This window comes from Lupinus angustifolius, chromosome LG11, assembly GCF_001865875.1.
Source record: "Lupinus angustifolius cultivar Tanjil chromosome LG11, LupAngTanjil_v1.0, whole genome shotgun sequence".
Classification (NCBI taxonomy): Eukaryota; Viridiplantae; Streptophyta; class Magnoliopsida; order Fabales; family Fabaceae; genus Lupinus; species Lupinus angustifolius.
In genome coordinates, this window is record NC_032019.1 from 32,664,852 (window position 1) to 32,689,207 (window position 24,356).

Below are 24,356 nucleotides of genomic sequence, written 5' to 3' on the forward strand. Positions count from 1 at the left end.
TTACCTAAAGGGTAAAGAAATACCTTAGTAGTAGTATACAAGTTATATACTTTTCATTGTGTATAAATCTTTATACAGAGTTGATGATATAATCCTTATCTATATTTCTTTCATTTTATCTTTGTTTACAATTTAAAAATTCATAAAAATAAAAAGTAGACATATAATATTGGTGTTTTGAGGTAGCATTATCCTCCACATTTCCCTTAAAGAGAGGTTGAATTGAAGAGTTGAAGGATATCTTAAGGTCCAAGTCAAGAATGACGCATGTAATGACAGTGTCATACATTACATAATAAGACATATCCCAAACCAAACATCCTCAACAGTACAAATTCTTAAACCACTCTAAAACCCTCAACACACAAACAAACACAAACACAACAAGGAACTAAGCCATATGGTATTGTTGAACACTGAAACTGTTCATGGGTTAGTTACTTTCTTCTCAATTCATCTTAATCATATACCTCTATTTCCATCTCTTTCTTAGTGTTCAATCTTTTTTCTCTTCATTTCATCCAAACTATATCTTTGTTTAATATTTGCCATATTTTTAATTTATCAGTGATTTTTGCATACAAAGAGTAGTTAAGAAAAGGATAAAACTTGGGCACCATTTTTTAATGCTTGTATCATTATTCCACAATAAAAACATAACAAGAGAAATAGATGTCACATATGTTATATTTTCATTGATGAATTGTTATACATGTTATGTTCTTGTGAAAAAATTGAAAAACAATACTTAGTTTTGTCAGAAAGAGAAGTATCTTCAGTTCTGGTTTCACATAATGCTTTTCATGTTTCTGTTTTATACATATGTAAGTTTCTTTACTTTGGAAACTTTGCCAATGATTTGTTGAAGAAACTGAATGGGAATCTCACAAAAAATTGTTCATTTGGTTTGTTATGTTGCTGCAGATATAAGAAATCGCGCAAGAGACGCAATGGTGGAAGTGACTCAGTTGAAGACACACTTGAGAAATGGAAGAATTACAACAAGCAAAAGCAACTTGGATCTGAAGAAAATGGGGTGGAAAAAGTGATTCACAAAGTTCCTGCAAAGGGCTCTAAAAAGGGTTGCATGAGAGGTAAAGGTGGTCCTCAGAACTCAGATTGCAACTTCAGAGGTGTGAGACAAAGGATTTGGGGTAAATGGGTTGCTGAAATTCGTGAACCTATCAATGGTGGTAACAACAACCATGTTGGTAAGAAACCAACTAGGCTTTGGCTTGGTACTTTCTCTACTGCACATGATGCTGCTCTTGCTTATGATGAAGCTGCTAAGATCATGTATGGTCCTTGTGCGCGGTTGAACTTTCCCGAGTCTTCTAGTGTTGATTCGATAGCTTCTGATGGATCATCGTCATCTAGTGTATGTGATGAAAAGTCACCTAGTGGTGATTCTGCAGATACTTCGAATGGCGATGAACTTGCAAAAGCTGAAGACAAACCCAAGTTTTCTGAGGTTGGTGTCTTTGAGGAAAATGAGGAAAAACAAGTTCTTGTCCAATTTCCAACAAATGAGGAATGTAGGACAAGAATTCATCAAGGGATAGAGGGAGAATTGGAGAATGTTTCGAAAAACTATGGCATAGACGGAGAGGATAATCACATGGAGATGGAGCCTATAGATATGGATATGATCATGACAAGAGCTGATGGTAGCACTTCTGGAACTAATGAACATGGTATTATGATAAAGAGTGAAGAAACAACAGGAGAACCATGCTGCAATCCAAGACCAAGTTGTGAGCATTTTGATAGCATCACTACTGAAATCGATGCATCTACCACGAAGAAACATATGGAGGAAGTAATTTCTGAAATTCTGCAACTTTGTAGCAACAAGTGCTCAAAGATCAGTAATATTCAGCCACAAAATGAGCAATATAAATATAAACATCTTGATGAGATGAAAACTGAGCATAAGGGTTTAGATAGTATGCAGTTTGCAGACTATGAAGTTGGTAATGATTACAGTTTCTTAAGTCCCGACTATGATTTTTGGCTTATTGGAAGAGAAGAAGTTACTTGATATATGCTTTTCACATGTAGGATCTTAAGAGTTCTTGGGAACTTACAAAGTTCTGTTTTTCATTTTGGTGGGGTTATTGTAGGATCTTGTTTTTCCCCACCTCAATGATTCAATACTCTATGATCTATAGTAAGAATTTTGTAATAAATGTTATGATGCCTTTTTTGTACTTCTTGTACTCCACTCATATAATGTATAAAAATGCAGCCACTGTAGTCTAATCTTAAATTGAATTCCATGTTTTTAACTTGCCCTGAAGCTATGATTGATATATTGATATCCTAAAAGGCACACATTCTTATTAGAAAGAAAACATAGGGGCCAAAGTTTAGATGTGGTTATATTTGACTGATGTGTTATGGTTTCTCTTAAAGTTTTGGTGAGTGGGGCAAATAGCATGATATTTTGTCCCAAATAAAATCAAAATGTATCAAGTAATTAGAAACTGGAAGTAGCATATTACAAAAGAAAAGAAACTAAAAGTATTCTGGATCCAATTGACAGTGAAAATTAGAAACAATGACTATTCCTAGAAGTTGAGGGTATCAATGTGTACTTCAACCTTACATATACATCACATAGAATTGCAAAAGGAATCTTTCTTTTCTTCATGGGTAATTCAAAATAACATTTGCACAATCTTCAAGGACTTCAAGGAATTTGACAATTTTCTGACAGTAACAATGAAAGTAACCATACTGCATATTAAAGACTGATGAAAATAAGTATATGTACTTTACATTTAGAAATAATCTGTTAAAGAATGTGACAAGTCATGGTACCAACTACCAAACTTCAGATACAGCTAACTTCAGATATGAAAACATACAATTTTGTCCTTAGCAATCTCTCAATAAATACAAATTTCCAACATAAAACTAGAATTTGACTTTCTTTGCAGCAGATTGATCATTCAGTAGAATTATTTTCTTCTTCCCTCTGTACTTCTTTTGGCCATTCTCTATTTGTTCCAGAAAGATTTTGTAAATCGGTTCGCAGTAATTACTGCGTTATTCTATAAATATACAACATTCTCAGACTCCTTAATTCAAAGGATCTGATATTCAGAAGAGGGTGCACATCCTATTAGTGTCAAACTGTCAACATAGTAAAGTTCTTGAGCATCATGTGAAAATGGGCTTTTAACCTGATAAGTGAAAGTTTGTAATTCTGAATGATGAATATACCTTCAATGAATGTCAGTTAATTCTGCTCCATCTTTATTCCAGACCATATCCCATGGGCCACTTTTGCTGGTCAACCTTAACATAAGGAAAAAAAATATTACCTCAATAAAATTCTTAATAAGAGGGGGATTTTAATGCAACGGTAAGATTGTTGCTTAGTAACCACAAGGTTACGGGTTCAAATCCTGGAGACAGTTTCTCTGCTAGCAGGGACAAAGTTGTGCATATCTACCCTCCCCAAATTCCTCTAAGTGGGAGCCTCGTGCACTGAGTTGTCTTTTAATAAAAATCTTAATAAGAGATAAGAGATATTTGTTTTATCCAAAAAGTATCCTCCCTAACACATTTTATCCTCTCCTAGCAAGAAAGGAGAGATAGAAAAAACAAAATCATGACTGTGACATGATGCCAAATCACATGCCATTGCCAACCAACATACCCTTCATCATTTTGCCTCTGTCCTTAAAGCTAACTTTCCAATATCGAAGAGTACAATGGGGTAAACTCTACCATCACAAAAGTATCCTAACTATCAACATCAACTTAGAATGAAATAAATACTGTACCTCCAAATGCCAGCTACAACACGCAAAGTCATGAAGAGAAACAATCCGGTCCAGACTCCAGGAAGTCCAAGTAATGGAGCAGCCAGCAGTAGGAAAATTGAAGAAACTAGTCCAACTAGCAACTATCCATAACAAAATCCGAAAAAACAAAATATAGGAAAAACAAAAAAGAATTGAGTTAAGAAAAAAACATGAAATGTTTAAGTATCCTTCAATCACTGGACTAGGTGAATTACCATCGAGTATGCAGCATATGCAAAGTCTGATACCCCATAATAAAGCCCATCGATAACAAATGCTAAAGCATTCACTGGTTGAGATCCAGCAACAAACTGCACATGTGAGTAAATTTCAGATACTTCAAACAATATTACTACATTATCTACATATACACATGCTTTCAAAGACAGAAAGGAGAACCATACCAGCTATAATGAACATTAATTAGTCCCACTAAATGTTAGCTAAAACACCCCTCAAGCACATTATTAGGACACTTTATTAGGATCCATTGTCCAGAGAAGGACCGAAGTTGGGTTGTGCAAAATAAGGCTATTCCAGAATATACGAGAGGGAAAAGAGTAAAAAAAGATGGCCCAGTCCACAAAGCTCCCACCTACTGGGGTTTGGGGAGGCTAGATGTACGCAACCTTACCCTCACAAGCGAGGATGCTATTTCCAGGATTTGAAACCATGACTTGCAGGCCACAAGGCAAGCAACCTTATCGTTGCGCTAAGACTCACACTCTAGGAAGAAGAGTAAAATTCCAAAAAAAATCCATATCCCAATGAAACTTCAACTTGTAGCCATGCAACAATCATTTATATTGGTCAATTAATGTCTACTCATACTTCCTATAAGAAAAAATCCAGCAGCAGAAAGTATCAAAAGGACCTTAGCTTATACATTAATCATAACCAAGCAACTTCACAAGATAAATTGTTCATCGTACTCCATTCTTTTAAAGGGAAAACGATGCAGTCTTATATTTTGTCTGACCAAACCCTGCCCGAGTAAAAACACACCATAATGTAATGTTTCTCAACCATAAAGGTTACAACTTTGAGTTGGTATTTAAGGACATCACATTGCCACTAAGACCCGCATTTGTGAAGCTTATACAATGTTAATAAAGGCATTTTTCTGTGAGGAATTGTGATTTCTTACCAATACACCCGACTGAGCAACACCCAGAACTTCTGAGTCTGTGCTGAACAAACTAGAAAATGCTCCAAACCCAAAGAATAAGATCACAGAAAAAGTAAATCCTGCTCCTAAACCAATCTGATGGAAACAAAAAGAGAGTCAGAGGAGAAAAGAATTCTGCATCAGCAGAAGCTCCAATATAAATAAAATAAGACATGAATGAAGGAGGGAAACAGTTTATGGTGGCAACAATGAGTAACCTGTAACACTCTATATATAACAACGCGTGCTTGCTCATAATTTCCCTGGGAGTAACTACTGGCAAGAAGTGCCTGTAAACGGAATGTCATTGCGATAACACGACACAATAAGTTTCACTCATCGTGAGCAAAGACTACTAGCACAAGTTGGTCATATGATCTAACCTGACCAGCAAGTGCAAGGGCATCAGTGAGCAAAGATACTGACAACCAAACTTGCATGCAAATTTGATGGCCTGCCATAGGTATAGGTCCCTGCTTAGCTGCCACAGATGTTGTGAGCGTTATAGTTATGAACACAGCCAAAGTCCTGCCAATAAGAAGACCACCTACAAAACGCATTAGTTAAAAATTAAAATTTAGTCCACATTGCTCCCATAACTCACATCACATCAAGTCACAGAAGTTTCTAACAAAAACAAAACCTTTTTCAACTAATGAAAATCATATTTCATTACTACAAAGCACAGAACCATATATTGTCATAAATGAACAGACACAGAAGTCCTATCAAAAGTACAAATGTGGCCAACATAACCTTTCAGAGGCAATGTAGTTGTAATACACTACTAAAATTGACTTTTCGATAAAAAATAACTACTTTTTTAATTAAAAAACTAGTCAATCACCTCTGGTTCTATCAGCAATAGATTTCCTAGGAAACTATTGCATGTTGAAAGTAGGTTTAGGGATTTTTTTATTATTTATTTAGCATTTTTCTTATTATGAATTATGACCTGGTAAACTTCCAACCAATATTGTTGGTGGAAAAAATATATCCTTGTTTCTGAAAATTCTCATTCCAACTGACTAGTCATTGAACATAATAATCTAACTTGAATCAACAAGTAAAGTCTCTCAGAATTTCAAGCAAAAGATAGAAATAAATGCAAAACAACACATCCTGAAAATTATGTAATCCAAAAATTCATAATTAGTTTATTAGTTCTACGGATAAGGGATTGTCCAGATATCAAGAAAGTTTAAATTTGATTTCCACAATCGTGCATGGATGATGTCGATCTAGGAAAACTTCAATGACCTACTGCAAAAACAGGTAAACATTTTCCAATCCACTCTGATCAAAGTGCTTTGGTTAAGGATAAGGACAACACAAGCAACAAACAACTTAATTTAGAAAAGAGGTACCAGATTTTAGATAGCTGAAAACTTTTCTCCCATCAAAGTCAAAAGGGGCTAGCCACACTTTGCCACTCAGTTTAAACAGAAGAATGAAAGCCATTAAATATCTGGTGAGCAAAATGACAAATTTTGTTAAAAGCAGAATATGACTTGAATTAAGGGCATGTGCATAATGCACAGATAATACTAAGTTTACCACATCATTGACGTACTCAGAGATCACAGTAGCAAATGCAGCACCACGAACGCCAAGGCCAAAACCAAATATTAATATTGGATCCAATATGATATTAAGAAAGTTTCCAGCACCTGACATTCCAAGACAAGTTTTTGTCATTTATACATCAAGCAAATTCTTTACCTATTTCTCCACGTCAACACTAGCAGAGCTGCATGGAGCATTTTTCAAAGTACAAACATGCAAAAGCAAGAAACTGACAGCCAATTGAGCCAAAGTGCAGTGAGAATCTATATAACACCATCATCTAAATCGCAAACACCAAAAAATCTTTTAAAAAGGAAGAGGATCTGCACGCTTTAGAAGAAGGTAAAATGAAGAAAATGTGCAAAGACTTTGCAGGTAATAACTCCTTGCTCTGCTATATCCCAAATCTATTCATTACACTTTACTGTAACATTGAGTTGAGCCTGCAATGAATACACTAGTTGAAAGGGTCTTTATCAAGAATTAAAATAGTTCAATTTGTTTTTTTGTTGTTGCATTTATCCATAAAATATGAACAGCGGAGAAAGGACACATTCGGATTATGGTTTCAATAACTAAGTAAATTAAGCAATCTCCATTACATATTGACTTATGGATCATATCAGACAGTGAATATATGCTTGTAATTTAAAATTTCAAATAATGTAATGCATTTTCTCTTCTCTTGATTTTCAGAGACATGTTTAAGTCTTAATTTCTTGTCTAAATTGAATTATCACTAAGCTCTGTGCCATTACAATTTACAAGATAAAAACTTTAACCTTATTTCCAGTAGTGACAATGTATTGCAAAAGGACCCTCATGAAGAAATTTTTAATTTCAATTGTACATAGCATATGAGTGGGTAAAGATAGAGAGAGAGAGAGAGAGAGAGAGAGAGGAAGCTGCTGCAATACTTGCCGACAGCATATAGAGGTGTCTTTGTGTCCATAAATCCACGAAAAGTGCCTTGTGCAGCTAATGCAATCACGATTGGTGGAGCACCAAAGGCCCTCAACATAAGAAAATCCTCAGCTGGTCCACGCATAGGTGAATCCTGTAGAGTGTATAAAATGGAATATGAGCAGACTACTAAGTCTGAGAGAATGCAAGTAAAATACAATCATACAAAATAAAATGCCCGAGAAAAGCTAAACTACTTTTTTTTATTTCATGACCAAAAAAACCAAAATTCTGGAATGGGATTTATAGATTTTCTTGCTAAGCATACGGTGGGGTTAATACTTGATGAATGCAAAGCAAAACAAAGTATATTAACATTGATTGTTAATGTTACTTAAATTAAATGCAACATGTTTAATTAAGTATTAAGATAATACAATTGGCAGTAAAAGTTCCAATTGTTACAGAAATTAAATTAGGCATGTGAGCAAGGTCCTACACATTTCATATGTCAAATAAAAACAATACTTAAAATTAAAATAAAAACATAACTTTAAATCTGAAATTATTTTTTCTTCCAGCAATATTTTCTGATGATTCATTAAAACTATTATATACAGCATAGCATAAAAAGAACATAGACTTATTAAACAAAGCTGCGTTAATTGGTGTGTGTGGTAAGGTTCTACATTCGAAAAATGCCATTTGCAATAATACAATAGATGTTTATACATGACAGCTTCTCCTTGCTACACAGAGAAGTTGTATAAAGGCAGAGAAGGTGATCCATAACAAACAAGTAATGGAGGTGTAACATGAACAAACATAATAACAATATGAGGTGATGGACGGATCATTAATCAGCCAAGTTTGACATACAGCAGGTATACCCATGATATTCATAAGAGTGCCAGAGCCAAGCAAAAGAGCCACAGTTTCAGCAATTCCAAGAGTTGCAGCAAGTGCTAAAGATGTTGATACCGAAGGAAGGAGTTTCTTGTTTTGGTACTTTCCCGATAAACCTTGATAACAACCACACAAGATCAAAACTCTTAGTAGATACATCTTAACAAGAAAATGTACAACCAAGTCCAGGAAAAGTATCAACCAAGTCCAAAACTGTGGTAGTTTTTTTAAACAAAATTACCATTGTCATCACTTTGAGTAGAATCTTCTTTTCTAATCAGTGCCTGCTCCTCCGCAACATAGGATGTGGTAATATTAAGTAAAGGAACATTGAATACTTTTGACACGAGATTAAACACAGAAGCTGAAACCCCAACTGCAGCTAATTCAACTGAACCTGCATTGAGCAATCTAATCAAGGGAGAATTCTTTTTGTTGGAATCCATATAATTATTGTATAAGCCTATCATATAGTATGAATAGGTAGATTATTCTTTTGATTTATTTTGTATTTATTACATTAACCCTACCCAGATTAGCCTCTGCTATGTAGATTAAACCTGTGGATTTCATTATATGTTTCCCTTTTCTCTTGTTGCATTTGATAACAATTATTTATATAAGATAAAACAAACAGAATGAGAGAAAAGCCAATACTGGCTATCATCATCATCAAAAACAACAAGGTTACAATTATTATTTAAACAAACAACACCACTAACAATTAGAATAGTCACTGGTTAGATTCCAAAAGTCCGAATAAAATTAACTCAGAATTCTTCTTTATTCCCCAAATAAAGATCAACCTTCAATCATAAAACTCATTTTCACTGAAGTACCTATGTGGCCAACAAATGCTGTGTCAATCAATGAGGCAATCGGGTCAGCCGCCAAAGCCAAAGCAGCAGGAAGTGCAATTGAAAGAATATCCATTCCAAGTTCATCAAATTTAAGCCAACCATTTCTGTTCAAAGCCCAATAAACAATTTCAAAATCCATATAACCATATCTGTTATGTTAGATATATAAAACCATTTGAGAGCCTTCACCTAACAACTTAAGCTTTTGGGAGAATTGGTTCTTGACATGTTCAAATGCAAAGAAAAAAACCTCAAAACCAAAATTTATAAATAATTAAACAAATTTAAGCCACCTCATTTCATTTCAAAACACAATAACTAAACTTCAATACCCCAATTCACAAACAAAAAAATAAATAAAAGCACTAGAGTCAATTTCAAAATTGAACTCAAAATAAAGATTAACCAAAAGTAGAATAAAATCTCCACTGTAACTGCCAAAATTCTATGTCAGTGCTATGTTTTTGCAATCCTCTGGTGTATTTGGTTGGAGAGGAACCATAGAATTTTCAACAATTCCTTTTCGCCTTTGCATTATATCAGTGACAGGGTTGCCTTTTTTGCTTTGCTCTAAGGTAAAACCATGGGATTTTTAGTGGTGTTCATATGGAGATATGCAGAGGGATTGGCATGCTTTGTTATATGTTTCTAGGTGTTTCATTTTGTGTTTGTGAGGAGCTCTTCCTCTAGTAATTTTCTCCCTTTTCTAATAACATCTATTTTCTTCTAAGAAAACTCCATTACGAATTTACGACCGGAAGGAGCAGCACAATGCATGAGACTCCCACAAACCCACCATGTGGGCTATTTTCAGGATTGAACTCTTGAGCTCAATGTTACAATGTAGCAACCTATCACTACAACTAAAAACTGAAAATTAAATTTCACACCCTGATTTTAGTCCCTGAAATTATAAGTATGTCTTCTTATTCTCCGAGTTATATCACATTAGTCATTAAAATTGTAACCACCGGTCACATTAGTCCACCGTGCCAAATATTCTCAATCAAATTGATTTTCATTTGACAATCAAAATTTCACTAACATATTAATTGAAGTCAGACTCTAATGTCATCAGTGCTTACAGTTCCAAAGACTATAAAATGATTATAAAAAAATTCTCCACTTTGACTAGGAATTGAAAATCAAATATAAAACCCTCAATTCAGCTCCTAAGCCTAAAGAAATTAAAATATTTAGTCCTTGAAAGTGTAAACATTCGTCATATTGGATTTCTCTTGTATCAACAATTCTTGAGTCAAATTGGTTCTCATGTGAGCATCAATTTAAATATAACATACTATAATTTCAAGGAGCAATACATTAATTGATTAATATCCTAAAGTCAGGGTCTAATACACAAGTGCTGCATATAAATCCAATATGCTACATTTTCAGGGACTAATATGTAAAATCCCTAAAGTCCAAGGACTAATATGTTAACTTCCTAAGTTAGATAGTAATAAGATGAGTGCTTACAATTTGAGAGAATTTTACCTAAAAGGGTTATGTGAAGTATTGTTGTTGTTGTTGTTGTTGTTAGGAGAAGCTTTGGGTGCAAGTCTTAGACGAGTAAAGGAATGAGGTTTTGAGGTTAAAGTTGAAGACTTTAATGGTGGATTGTGATGTTGAAGAGTTTGTGTACAGAGAAAACGGTATGAGAGAGTAGAAGATGCCATTTTTTGGATGAATGATGAATCCTTTGATATTGTATAATAGCCATATATTCTATTTTCAAATATTTGTTTATTACTTTATTTAATTACTATTTATTTGTTACATATTTAGTTTATTTATTTGGTCAGAAATAAATATTTGTGTTGATGCATTCTTAGGACCTCATATTATTTATGGTTGTGATCAGAAGCACTTTGAGCCCTTGTGTTTTCACTTCTTGTATGAGCTAAACTTCTCTTGGATAATAGAGATAGAAGTATTGTGTAAAATAAGGTAAAAAGTAAAATGAAAAAAAAAAAACAATTGTACTCTTATACTTGTATTTGTAATGATATTTTTATATTTAAAACTAAGTATAAAAATAGTATTTTTCTTTCCATCATGGACTTTTACGTTTGGGGTGTTTATTAGAATGACACCTAATTAGACAAAGGCAAAAATGCGGTGCTTAACTTAGATTGATAATCCTATTTTTTATAAAATAATAAAATATTCACACTAATTTATTTTAGAAAAAAACATATATCTTAGTTTTAGTCTCGTATTTTCTTTTAATGCCGTGATTTTTGGGGTCTTTTTTAGACATACATATATGACTAACTAATGATAGTAGTAAGGTAAAATCCTATCCAAAAACCCTTGATATTGTAGGCAAATTTTACCTTAGGTTAAATTCGTTTTCACTACAACCTCATTTTTGGTTAGTTAAGTTGCACTTCATTATAAATCTGGATCATGTTGTCCAAAGTCCCTATAATTTATATACTCATGGCTGAAGGAAATTCACATCAGAAATATCACCTTTGCAATCATGCTTACAACTTACAAGCAGTGCCATCTAGTTAATTAAATTAAATAATGAATTATAATTAACTATTTCTATTTTTATTTATAAGTTATTTAATAATTATAAATTATTAAAATAATGTTAACAAATAATATCCAAATAGTAATGCATATAAACCTGTCTGCAGAGGTGATGGAACTCTATCAACCATGTAAATATGTGTTTAAAGAATGTGCAAGACTGATGAAGTTAATATTAACATATCAGAAGGTTCTGATTCAAACCCAGACATATCTACTTTTTACATAACAAGTTTCAAGTCCTAATAAATTGTGCCATCAATATGTTAAGAGTAGACTAAGGTAACTTGGAATTTGGATCCTGTCTCCCACATGATCATCCAAAAACTCTTTTTTTTTCTTTACAAAAACTCTCATTTATTCTAATAATCTAATTCATTTGTTAACTTCATCAATGCAACCTACACTTAAAATAATAATGGACAGATATAACTATGGAGAGAATCCAAAATGTAATAAATTTATCCAAATTGTGCCATGATCATAAACACTCCTACCTCAAGCAGTTGAGTTTAAATAAATAGGAAGTAAATGGTGGATAAAAAAACACAGATCACATATTGTTACTATTTGTTATGGCCTTTGCAAAAAAATATTAAAATACATATATAAATCTCATCTTGTTATCAATCAATCCCTCATAATTTTACACACAAAAAAGAAAAGAAAAAGTATCACTTGAATTCACACCTACTGAACCTCACATTGACCTAAATATTTGTCCAATATTTCCACCAAGGAGAGGCTGCAATAAATAATTCTGTTCGGATCCACAAAACTAAGAAACTTCAAATCCTTCCAAAAAGTTCAATACTCTGGCATAACACAAAAAATGCAAGACCATTCAGGAACTTTACTTGATGAATGAGCCACCTGGATAATATAAAAGGAAAGGTCAAAACACCATCTCCAAACTTTGCATGATACACTATTTAGTTCTTGAATTTAAAAATGTGTCAAAAGGCCCTGAACTGTGTGATTCAGTTCCAAGATGGAGAGCTCAGGTGCTAACTTGCACGTCATGCAAAGTTCAATGGGCATTTTTGAACAGGGAAGGCCTATCTGCACCTGAACCAGAGTTCAGGGTCCTTTTTACACATTTTTTAAATTCAGGGACCAAATCACATATGCATAATTTTGGGGTTGTTTTTGGACGTTTCCCTAAATATTAACAGCCAACACACTTAGAAAACAGTCAAAATATAAACCTTGGACTCCAGATTATGTAGGCTTTACAACAAGCAGTGATGGAGAAGAGAGCCCAAAGACAATCAACTTCATCTAATATCCAGAAAAGTGCAGAAATAGAAGTGACACAAATTGTAAAGCTCAGATGACACTACTGGATGTTGAATTTCCAGAACCAAGACCAGAAGTGGATCCATTTCTTGTTTTGCTGATGATCCCTTTTCCAAAATACTCAGCAATGACAGAAAATCCATCTTTGGAGTTCTTTACTTGCTGGAAAAACCTGTCCTGGTCCTTAGAATTTTGCTCCAAATTTCTTTTCATTTCAATGACGGACCTATATTCAGGAGCGCACTCAGGGCATTCTTTTTCATTATCACCAAGGCAGCGCAAATGGAACGAGTGCATGCACATGAAGTGCACAGCAGGGAGATCAAGAGTGAAGGTGCAAGCAGTGCACTTGCTAAGCTGAAAAATTCTAGCATTTGTCCTAAGATCTTGAATCTCTTTTCTCATCGATAGTGTATCTTCCTGCACATAAATACTTTATATAAATCCTTTCATGCTCTGATTAGGGGGGAAAGTTTTCTACCTATATATGTTCATTTGAGAAATGTTTAGTAAATTAAATTAATTTAAAAGAAATGATTGCTTCTTCGAACCTTGTCCAAATAATCATTTATAGTTTTATACTATCCACTTTTGTCATCACAAATTCACAATACACTAATGTTCATCCTCACCCTGAACTTGACTTAGGTGATGAAAAGTCAATTCATAAATCAATGTGTCATGATTTAACATTTAGATGCTAGGAATAAATGAATAATTACATATTCAAGCAACGATATCATATAAATTTATAATAAAACAGGTTTCTGCTTCAAATTGAATAATCAAAATCACCAACTGTATACCCCAATTTTTGAAGTGTTTTTCCCAAATGTGGATGACAAATCTCAGTATCTATATTTTCATTTCATTGTCCAGATTCCTGTTTATAATTAATTATTTCATAAGAAGCAAATTCGTAATTTAACATGTTGTGGGAGAATGATTCAGGACTAATTGAAACCAAAGTACAGAAATACAAAAGGAAGAGAAGAGAAAGTGGTTCGAAGAGAAGGCACAATTTTGAAACCCTAAACTGACACATGTTTGACACGACCCGATCCTCGGTGGATCATCGGCTACGCGACTTAGGTAGAGGTTGAAATAGCCCCGATTTTTGGTCAAACACCGGTTATGCAATAATGTTTAAGCCTTAAGGTACTAGCAGTATAATTTTGGATCATTCATATGAATCACATCGATTTTACTAAGCGAGTCCATACATCCTTTTGGTTATAACTTTCTTTCTACCGATCTCAACATTAGCGCTTATATTATGGGGCACTGTTTCAAGTAATATACATTCCTGATTTCAATTTCTAACCAACCTTTTGAATGCAAACAGGCTTAACTGCATACATCCCTCCTCCACACATTTTTATATTCTTCAAATATAAACAGCTTCAACTTTGAAACCTATTGTCTTATGTGCTTTTGGTTCCTTTTCGTGGATTTATCTTACTATTTTCTAAGTTCACATAATTAGAAAACGAAAAGGCTTAAGAGAGCTATTGGTTATAACTTATAACTTATATGTAATGGCCACATGATGGATGGACAGACAAAGATATAAAATATCGATTAAGATCTTACCTGATATTTATCAATAGCTTGTCGGTCCTCTTCAATCATTTTTGATTCCTGCTCAAGCTTCCGAGCAATGTAATCTTTGATTACAGAAAGTGTGAGGCATGGATTTCGCGAAAGAGTTTGAAGGACAATCATGGGGGGCAAAATATCATCCCTCTCGATATAGGTCAAAACTTCTTTCACTTCTTTGGAGCAATCTTCTCCAAGCTCACCAAAATATTTAAGTACATCAGCCCAAAGAGATGGATCCCCACCTTTACCTGAATCCCCCAGCCTTTTGCAGCAAGCAATTAGCCCCTCATGATCATGTTTCTGCATATAGCAAGCAATTACTTCTTTATAGAGTTTCATCTTTTCATACAAATACAAAATCCCGTCTATGAATGCATTCATTTCACACAGTATAATTGCCAAATCAACATCATAAAGTGGATGTTCTGTCTCTGGAGGCCATGCACTCTTAAGCAAGCTTAGACCCTTTTTACGCCTTTCAAGACGGTCTGTTTCCTCTTGTGAGCCTTTGTGCTCAGCAATGGTTCCATTAGACTGAGAACTTAAAATCAAAGTTTTAGCAGATGGTACATTAACTGCATCCTCATTAACTTGTGACATTGAAGGAAAGTTCAATTCATTGGCTATATACAATTCTAATAGGATATTGTGAATCTCCACTTGAGCAGGCGAATCCTTAACCTTATTGGTATATTTTTCAAGAAAATCCATAAGGGACTGAGGATAATGAATGAAGACGCTGAGAAAATCAACAGGAGATGGCAACATAGATACATACACAACATTTGAGTCTCCTCTTCTGTCTTCATCTTCTGTACAAAGCCTTATGAGAATCTCAATTGTCTCTACTGGCTTGTGCTCTATTAGAATTTTACCATACTCCTTTATTGTCATCCCTGCCTGACTTGATTCAAGACTTGAAATATATTCCAAGGCCTCTTCATATCTACCAAGATCTTCAAGCAAGATCTTCAAGTACCACTCATGTTTCCCTGCCTTCTTTGCAACATACATTGCATGCTCATGGTAATTTGCAGCACGGCAAACCCTGAGTGCTGTTTCCACATCAAACTTAAGTTCCCCGATGCTGTCATCACTTTTAATAAATAGATTTAACTTTTCAACATCTTTCAATTTGGTGTAACAGTTCAACAGAAGTGTGGTGTGATCTTTATAAGCAAGACCCTTCTCATGTAGCTTTTCCAAGTAGTTTGTGAGGTTGTAGATTCTTTGTGCATCCAAAAACTTCTGTATCACATAAGAAGGTTCAAGGTGACCAATAGTTTGTATGTACTGAGCCATTGCCTCATCGTAGTCTTGCTTGCTATATAGATGGTCAGCATATTTTCTTAGCACTTCAGCAGTAGCTGCAGCATCTGCTTGCTGAGTCTGAACAAGATTAATTGCTACAGTGTATAGGTTTTTCTTAAATAACATGTCTAACTTGCTTTCCATATCCTTTTCCCCAATACATAAAGCTGATTTGTCAGCCATTATGAGTATGATGTTACCCCATTCATAGAGCATGTGAGAAACGTCTTTAACCAACACACTGTGGGCTATTAAACGATTCTTCAAGTCATAGATGTTGAAAGTATGATTTCCCATTCTTTGATCTGCAATAACACACAGAAGGTATCCACGAAACCAGCCTATCAGTTTCTTCTCTCCCTCGAAAGCCCAACAAGGACCACGACCATCAACTTCGTAAAAATATACTGCTTCTGATCGACCAATTATCAATTCCTGTTCATGTTATGAGAGAAAGATTTAGCGTCAGAGAGAACATAATTATGAGACTATACAACAATGTACTGAGAATATGGGACAAAGATGGCATACAGCGCGGTCACTCATTGCAACGCTATTTAGACCACATCCAATCTGATCAAGGGTTTGCCTTCTTGGTGGCTCGTCATGCAATGAGAACAAGGTCACTGAACTTGGAGTTACAGCAAATAATTGTAGAGATCGACCATCCACCTTAAACCCAAGACCAGTAACACAGGAAGGACTTTTGTCAGAATTGTTTTCCACTTGAAGCTTGAAACGGTTGATACGCTCCCGGGCAATGTCTCCTTTTATGCAGTAAATAGAACCATTATCTAATCCAATAGCTATGAGTAGTATAGGTGGCACTTCTTCTAAGACTAAAAAAGAAGTAATCTGCAGCATAACATAGTTCCCACGTCATTAAAATGGGGGACTGAAATAACCAAACCATGTTATTACGAAATAGTAACAAGCATGCATAACATGTCATTACCTTTGCCTCAGGAAACTGATTAGTGAATATACGCAATATCCCAACACAATCAGGACTCGCCGTGCTTGAACTCTCAGCTTGCATCTTATCAAGGTCAAAAACCTTCAAGCACAAAGCTGATTGTTGGGGAGTAAGCTGTTCATCTTCCCCAATGGTCACCAGAAAGTTGCGTTGCTGGACCACAACAAAAAAATTAAACCTCAACTCTATCACGAATCTTTAAAAAATTAGTCATGACTCCTTGAATTCTTTCAGAGTAATAAGAATGAAGCAAAGAGAAAACTGATTTACACTTTCAACACATACCCATTTCTCTTTAATAAAAAAAATTCATATCATGAAACTATCAGTAAAAGATTCTCAAGAAGCACCAATGAGAAATCAAACAAAATCACATGCTACGAAGTACAAATCATATACCCATTACTCAAAACAACAATTCCAACACAAGCAAACAAATTTATCAACACCTCTTCACATCTCTCTCAAATCGTTTAGCGAGTTATGAATTATTATTATTAGAAAACAGAAGTAGGCTTCACTTGTTACTTTCTAAGGCTCGGTTCTGTTGTGAACCAGTGCCGACTAAGTTGTTAGTTAGTGTCAGCCAGGTTATTAGTTAATTAGCTGAACTGGCACTCAACTCTTGCTGAATTACATTGCTGACATGGAACACCTAGTTACAATCAAATGACACATGACTGTACAAGCAGAGAGCAAAGAGCATCACTATGCGATTCTCTTCCCTTTTCCTTTTGTCTTTCTCACCACTTTTCCAGACTTGTGTCTTCTAGACCTTTTCTTTTCTTTTGTATGAACCATCGCTCAATTGCACTTATGTCATTAAGGAATATGGACTCGCATAGCTTTTAATATATGGATCTTATTTAGATGCAGTTCTTAAGAATACAACGGCACAAGAGAAATTCAGTCATGGTACTACCTCATCTTATCCCTTGACTTGTTGGTTGCTGCCATTACATAGATAGTGTTTGGCATGCGGACATAAAATAATGGAATGTAATACAATAGAATTAAAAGGAACAAGAGATTAATAGATTGATTTTTTTCTGTTCTCTTTAATGGTACCAAAATGTCCCACTTTTTTGTCCACTTCTATTCTATTTATAGAATGCACAAAATATAGAATGGAACTCATGCTATGACCCACCCCTTTCCAACACATGCCCAACAAGCACCATATTATCATCAAATTCTCATTAAAACATGCCCAACCAACACAAACGAGCAATCAAATCAAACACAACTAAAAAAGGTCAGTCAATTACACAAGGCTCCCACTCGGTAGGGTCTGAGGAGGGTGGACATATACAGTCTTACCCCACGCGAGTGGAGGGGTTGTTTCCCAGATTTGAACCAATGACCTTCAAGTCATAGGGCAACATCATTACCATTGCGCCAAGGCTCACCCTCTCAATCAAACACAACTAAAATTCCCACACAAAAAAAGACACCCATACCATTTTACACAAAACAACAAATTCCAACAACACCAACCAAGTAAAAAAATTATAAAGTTGTAAAGAGGGACTGAAAAATAAAAACCTTGAGCTGCTGAAGAAAGTGAACAGAAGAGGAGTGAGGTTGAAACGCATAATTGAACTTGAGGCCTCGATCAAACAAGCAAACCATCCCATCATCGAAGCCAGTCACCACCTTTCCCCTGCCACTTGAACAACACTGAATCTTCTTGTTCTTGTTAGCAGCAACACCATCATCACCATTCTCCACCTCCTCATCAGGAATAGAGCATTTTGCAGCATACTTCTCCTCAAAGAACTCAAACTTCCTCCACTGATACATTGATCCAAGTATCCAACCGATTCGTAGGTTTCACCAAACAGTTTACAAGAAACTCACTGAATCTATTGAAAGCAATAACAAAAGTTCAAAAATTAATTAAAATCAAGCTAACTGAAGCTAAATGTTATTGAAATTCACGATATTTTTGTTATTTATTATTCCTTTTGTTTTGAAATATTACATCAGATATTGAAGTAGATCTATCAATGATCACTAAACAAATCCAAATCACTGTATTTTAGATATTGAGATTGGCGATTGCGAACATCAAATTAAGATTTTTATTAAAATATTGAATAAATTAATTATGAAATTTAACATTACTATAAGACAACATTAGGAAATAAAACGACGAGAGTGAATAAAGGACCTGCGACGAAGTGATGAACGACGACGACGAATACGGCGGCGGTGGTCGGAGGTGATGATCGGAGGTAGTGGTCTAGGGTTCAGAATTGGGGAAGAATGAGAGAAGTTGAGAAAAGAAGGGAGAAGTGTGTTGTCTTCTCCGTTATGCAAAACAATATTAGTTTTGCTCAATTTCCTCTTCTTTTTTTTATTTTCTAAACAAGTTATGCTCAACAAAAATTCATTATCCAATTATACTATCAAAATATTATATGGATATTTATTTAGTAAGATGATAAGTATATCACCAATCAAACTTTTATTTCATTATTAGGGCGTAATATTTTTTAATAATAAATTATGTTTATCAAAAAAAATTAATATTTATATAAACTTAAAAAAATTAATTTATAAAATAACTAAAAAAAGTTTAATACATATGCAATGTTAGAGTAAAAAATTATATTTTAAATACATTATTCATCATTAATGTGCATTGGTTTTATTAAATATTTTAATGATAATTATTTGTCATACATTTTAATTTCTTTTTGTAAATTATCTAATATATATATATGGGGTATATATAAATTAACATTAGGGTGCTAGGATGAAATGTACTATTAAAATTATTTTTCACCTTTTGGTAAGGAACTAATCTCTTTCGGAAAATCGTGGTTGCCCCTCCCAACAAGTGTCGTTCACAGGAATCAAACTCTCAATCTTATGAATCCAGTAGAACCTTATACTGCTAGACCAACACTTTGTTGGTTGTTAAGATGAGAACCTCCTAAGTTTATGATTTTTTATTTTCAAAAAATAAGTTATTTGACTGATTATCATATAACTGAATGAGTTTTTATCTTCTGGAAAGCAAGTTGTCATGTCAAAAATATTATTGAATTAAAAAAATTATTTTATTATATTAAATTATTGATAACTTTCAAGCATCGAATTTACACTAAATATATATTATGAGTATGTATCTCAATGTAGATTGATATTATTTTCTTCTGATTTTTCACTAAATTGATTGTAGTTGCATCACATTTATCATAAAATATTAAGATAATATCATCATTCTTTTATCATTTTTATCTTATCCTTTTAAATTTTGATCATTTTATCTTTAACCACATAACATTAGTTTTATCATGTATATTAATGTTTACATTTATAAATAAATTTTATTTTCTGAAGTTATCTTCTTGTTATTAATTATTATTATATAATGAATGGTCGAGAATAAGTGTAATTAGTGTAACTTAACTTGAGTGTAATGGATCTCTCTTTGTATATATATAAATCTTTAAACTAGTGTTGTAAAAATTAGTTCCTACTAGCCGGTTCAACTAGTAAATTGGTCATAATATTGATATGATACAATAATTATGTCGGTCATGTAATCATATTAGTCACAATCGGTTGAAATTGGTCTTATCTGCCGATTAACTATAATGGTCGTATCGGCCGATTTTTATTTAAAATTAATTTTTAATAAAAAAAAAAATTATTAGTTTTTATTGATTATTCAGCATTTAATGGTAATATATTATATATGTATATCTAAATTCATATATATATTGTTTAATTAGTGAACCGTCGGTTGAACCACTATACCAATATCATGACTAGTTTGATAACCGATAAAGTATTAATAATACTAATTTACACTCTCATCTAAATTTTCTCATTATCTTATATCTTGTTTATTTCCTTCTTCAATATTTTAGTACTTCCTCTAAATCTCACAAATTCCTTGTAGCAATCATTCGAATAATAATCGATTACATAAACTTTACTTTATTTGTTCAACTTTCTTTATGTACATGAATTGATGAAACACTAGACCCAAAAACAATGTTCTTATCTATTGAACTCCCTCATTCTATTATCATGGTGACCAATAAATCAATGTTCCCTCATGTGCTCCTACACTAAATTAAGGTGAACAAGGTCAACCTTATTTATTCCCCTAACTTCACTTATTGTGATTGGACTCGAATATGATTGGGGTTTGATAGGGTCTAAGGTTAAGTTTGAATTTAAAATTAGACACAATTAATATTTATGGCCGATTAGGGGACAAGCATGATCCTGCTCATGGTTACTCACTCATCATTTCATCATATATGTATGTGTCTATATTCAATTATATATAGAGTTATGATATATCTTTGGTTTAAAGTATCATTAGTTCTCTAATTTTTCATCATATATACAAGATTAACAATATATATCATTTCATATATCAAATTATGTATACATAATAAGTAAATTACACTGATATCCCTTGAGTTTTAGTAAAATCACACAAACCACTCATCTTGTTTTAAATCTATATAAATTGCTCATAGTTATGTACATGCATTACATTGACTAACTCTATAGGAGAGATAAATGTAATTTCTTAAGTAAAAAAATGGCGATAAGTGTAATTAAATTAAACAAATATGATATATGAAGACAAATTCAAATAGTATGAAAGTCAATATCTATTCGATGTTTTTGTTAGTTACACTATAGTATAAGAGTGATTTAAACATCTCTTTACAAATATTGATATAGTTTGTAACAAATCAAAAATAATGAATAAACATTTACTCTTATACTACTTGAACGTGTCTTCACAATATACTATATTTTGTTTCACTTGACTACATTCGTTATCATTTTTTGTTTAAGAAATTACACTTATTTCTCTACAGCGTAGTAAGTGTGTGTCTATATATATATATATATATATATATATAATTATGGGTGATTTGTGTAAGTTTGAAAAATGGAGTGGTGATTTGTGTAATTTTACTAAAACTCATGGGTATCAATGCACTTTACTTAAATGAATAACATTGAGAAGACTTTATCTATATGCATTATATTTCATCAGTTTTGGGATTGGGTTCGGTTACAAAGGCTAACTCAGTCAACATTTGGGGTCGGGTCAACTTTAGGTCTCAGGCTAGGTTCAAAAAAATGACCCAATTATAACACTGTGAATTTTCTTTGTATGTTTTGTTAATTATTTCTTTTACCAAGTAGGTAATTTTAGAAATTAATCGGTATTGATTTAGGCTAAACCGTAGTTGAGTGTTAGTCTTGATTTGTGAATTCCTATTTTGTGGTAAATATTCGTAATTTTGTGAGACAGAAAGTTTTTGAGCTACTGTCGGGCCCAAACTCGCCTGAATTCGGCCCAAAAACGTATTTTTGAGTTTCATAACTCGAAATCGAATTTCGATTGTGCCATTGGCTTCAAAATATTATTTCGAGTCAAGATAGACATCAGGTTCGTCTATAACGTATTTCTAAATATTTTTCACTCTGAATTCCGTGTTTGGAAGTTCTAACCGAAATCGAGAGATTTTTAATATCCGGTCGAGTATTAGCTGACAATACTCGGGCATGGTTTAATCGCGATTGTTCAAGGATAAAGGATGGTTCAAGGATAAAGGATTTTTAATATCCAGTCGAGTATTAGCTGACAATACCCTAAACCCTAAAATCTTACATTGAAAATGATGGAAATTGTGAGCAAAACTTTCAATGATAAAGGATGGTTCAAGGATAAATAAACTTGGACTGGATGGATGAAAGTAATCAAGCCCATAATAGGTTAAAAAAAATGTTTGTACTCAAGGGGTATCATGCAAGTTTTGAAACTCTAAAACCTAACGATTTCTTCTTGTGTTTATTTTTTAAGCTTTCAACGTTGGACCGCAAGATCATTTCACACTTTTCGCCGGAGGAATCACCCACACTACACTCTAAGGTGAGAGAGAATACATTGTGACATAGTGGTGTTAAAATATGACATCCGGACCACTTAAACTACCTCAAAAGTTTGGAGTTGTCTTGTGTATTAAGAAATCTCGTACTTAATCGATTGTTTGCCAATTAGGATTAAATATGGATGATTTCTTAAGTTATATCATTTAGGATATGTATAGATGTAGAGTAATGTTGTGGTTATTTATGGATGAACATTACTTGAATAACGATAACTAGGAATGATCGACTATCCCTTGAGATATTCGATTTTCCGTATTCTAAAACTCCCTGTCTGATGGTCATAATCGATTAATCCTTTTATATAATCGATTATCGATATCAAAAATAAAAAACTTATAGCTACTGTAACTTGGAATAATCGATTAACCCTTTTATATAATCGACTATCGATATAAAAATCAGAATATTGTAGCTACTATAACTAGGAATAATCGATTAACTCTTTTATATAATCGATTATCGATATCAAAAATCAGAATCTTGTAGCTACTATAACTAGAGATAATCAATTAACATTCAACATAATCGATTATCAGAGCTATTGCTTGAGCATCAGACCTCACTTGGGCGAGAGGTCTCTAGGCGGATTGAGAATAATCAATTAACCCTTTAAATAGTCGATTAACCCTCCAAAAATATAAACTTCGTAAGGAAGAACAATCACATTAGACTCTTCGGAGTTTGTACAGGAAGTTCATCATAACCAAAGTAATAAGTGCTAAAAAATACATTGTAAAAGGGCGAGACCCGAAAGGTTATGTGTTTCCACGCAGCGAGATCGTCTAACTATAAGAGGCTTGGCCATTGGGCCGTCCATGGTGATTCAACGATGATTCGAAGTGAAGATGAAATTTTCCTCTATTCATGTTAAGATCGGGTCCCACTAGAAGCATTCCCGATGAAGATGTCTTAGGATGGGTCGATCGTAATAAAAGAATGATTAAAATATTAAATCTGCTAACCTCGGTTAGCATGCATAGTCATTATGGATAAGGAAGTAGTGGAGAGGAAATTTACGGGAGACGAACGAGCCCCGTGATGTTGAGAAGGATGGTGATGGCGGTGATTCGTCAGCAAAGTCTCGAGGGAGAGTTTAGGTAAGACGAGTCCCTTGTATTCCTGGATGAGGTATTCTGTTGGATTGGACAGTTCTCACAGCGCAAAAAAGATGATATCTGATACTACGATCATAAACACTTATATTCATCACTTAAACAATACTACGACCATAAAAGAGATTAGGTTGTCACGTCCTAACCATTGGTGACTCTAATAATGAATGAGTGATGAATGTAAGATCTTAAGAAAAACATGCTTAACTTGGAAAATAAACTAAGTAGTACAACTACTCCAAAGTTTATTTGTTAAGTGTTTGAGACAAGTATTTTTGACTTGAAATCATTTTTTAGGTGATCAATCTAAAAAGAGCATTAAGTACTTCTCAAAAAAATAATATTAACCAA

General features: G+C 33.6%; 3 protein-coding genes across 8 annotated transcripts; 1 reads left to right on the top strand and 2 right to left on the bottom strand.

Moving 5' to 3' along the window:
* On the top strand, positions 289–2,264 carry LOC109361039 (dehydration-responsive element-binding protein 2A-like). Its single transcript, XM_019606334.1, is given in 3 exon segments — positions 289–432; positions 925–2,008; positions 2,010–2,264. Coding segments are annotated over 3 exon segments (1,176 nt in total). The 5' UTR covers positions 289–400; the 3' UTR covers positions 2,070–2,264.
* On the bottom strand, positions 2,692–10,927 carry LOC109361038 (protein DETOXIFICATION 44, chloroplastic). Of its 2 annotated transcripts, none has more exons than XM_019606332.1 (14): positions 10,716–10,927; positions 9,198–9,322; positions 8,600–8,755; positions 8,332–8,474; positions 7,471–7,606; positions 6,557–6,653; positions 6,351–6,451; positions 5,367–5,530; positions 5,202–5,273; positions 4,963–5,079; positions 4,031–4,126; positions 3,795–3,916; positions 3,229–3,303; positions 2,692–3,138 (listed from the first exon to the last, which is right to left on the bottom strand). In XM_019606332.1, the coding sequence occupies exons 1-13, from the start codon at positions 10,895–10,897 to the stop codon at positions 3,231–3,233; spliced, it is 1,584 nt and encodes a 527-aa protein (XP_019461877.1). In that variant the 5' UTR covers positions 10,898–10,927; the 3' UTR covers positions 2,692–3,138; positions 3,229–3,230. The 2 variants fall into 2 exon arrangements, with proteins under 2 accessions (XP_019461877.1, XP_019461876.1); XM_019606331.1 differs by having other exon boundaries at positions 2,692–3,106; positions 3,152–3,303.
* On the bottom strand, positions 12,298–19,229 carry LOC109360602 (vacuolar protein-sorting-associated protein 11 homolog). 5 transcript variants are annotated; one of them, XR_002109189.1, is made up of 7 exons: positions 19,089–19,229; positions 18,496–18,815; positions 16,930–17,103; positions 16,506–16,829; positions 14,655–16,409; positions 12,971–13,481; positions 12,298–12,577 (listed from the first exon to the last, which is right to left on the bottom strand). XR_002109189.1 is itself a non-coding variant. In XM_019605617.1 (6 exons), the coding sequence occupies exons 2-6, from the start codon at positions 18,751–18,753 to the stop codon at positions 13,092–13,094; spliced, it is 2,901 nt and encodes a 966-aa protein (XP_019461162.1). In that variant the 5' UTR covers positions 18,754–18,809; positions 19,124–19,229; the 3' UTR covers positions 12,298–13,091. The 5 variants fall into 5 exon arrangements, 3 of the variants coding, with proteins under 3 accessions (XP_019461162.1, XP_019461161.1, XP_019461160.1); XR_002109188.1 differs by having other exon boundaries at positions 12,298–12,635; XM_019605617.1 differs by having other exon boundaries at positions 12,298–13,481; positions 18,496–18,809; positions 19,124–19,229.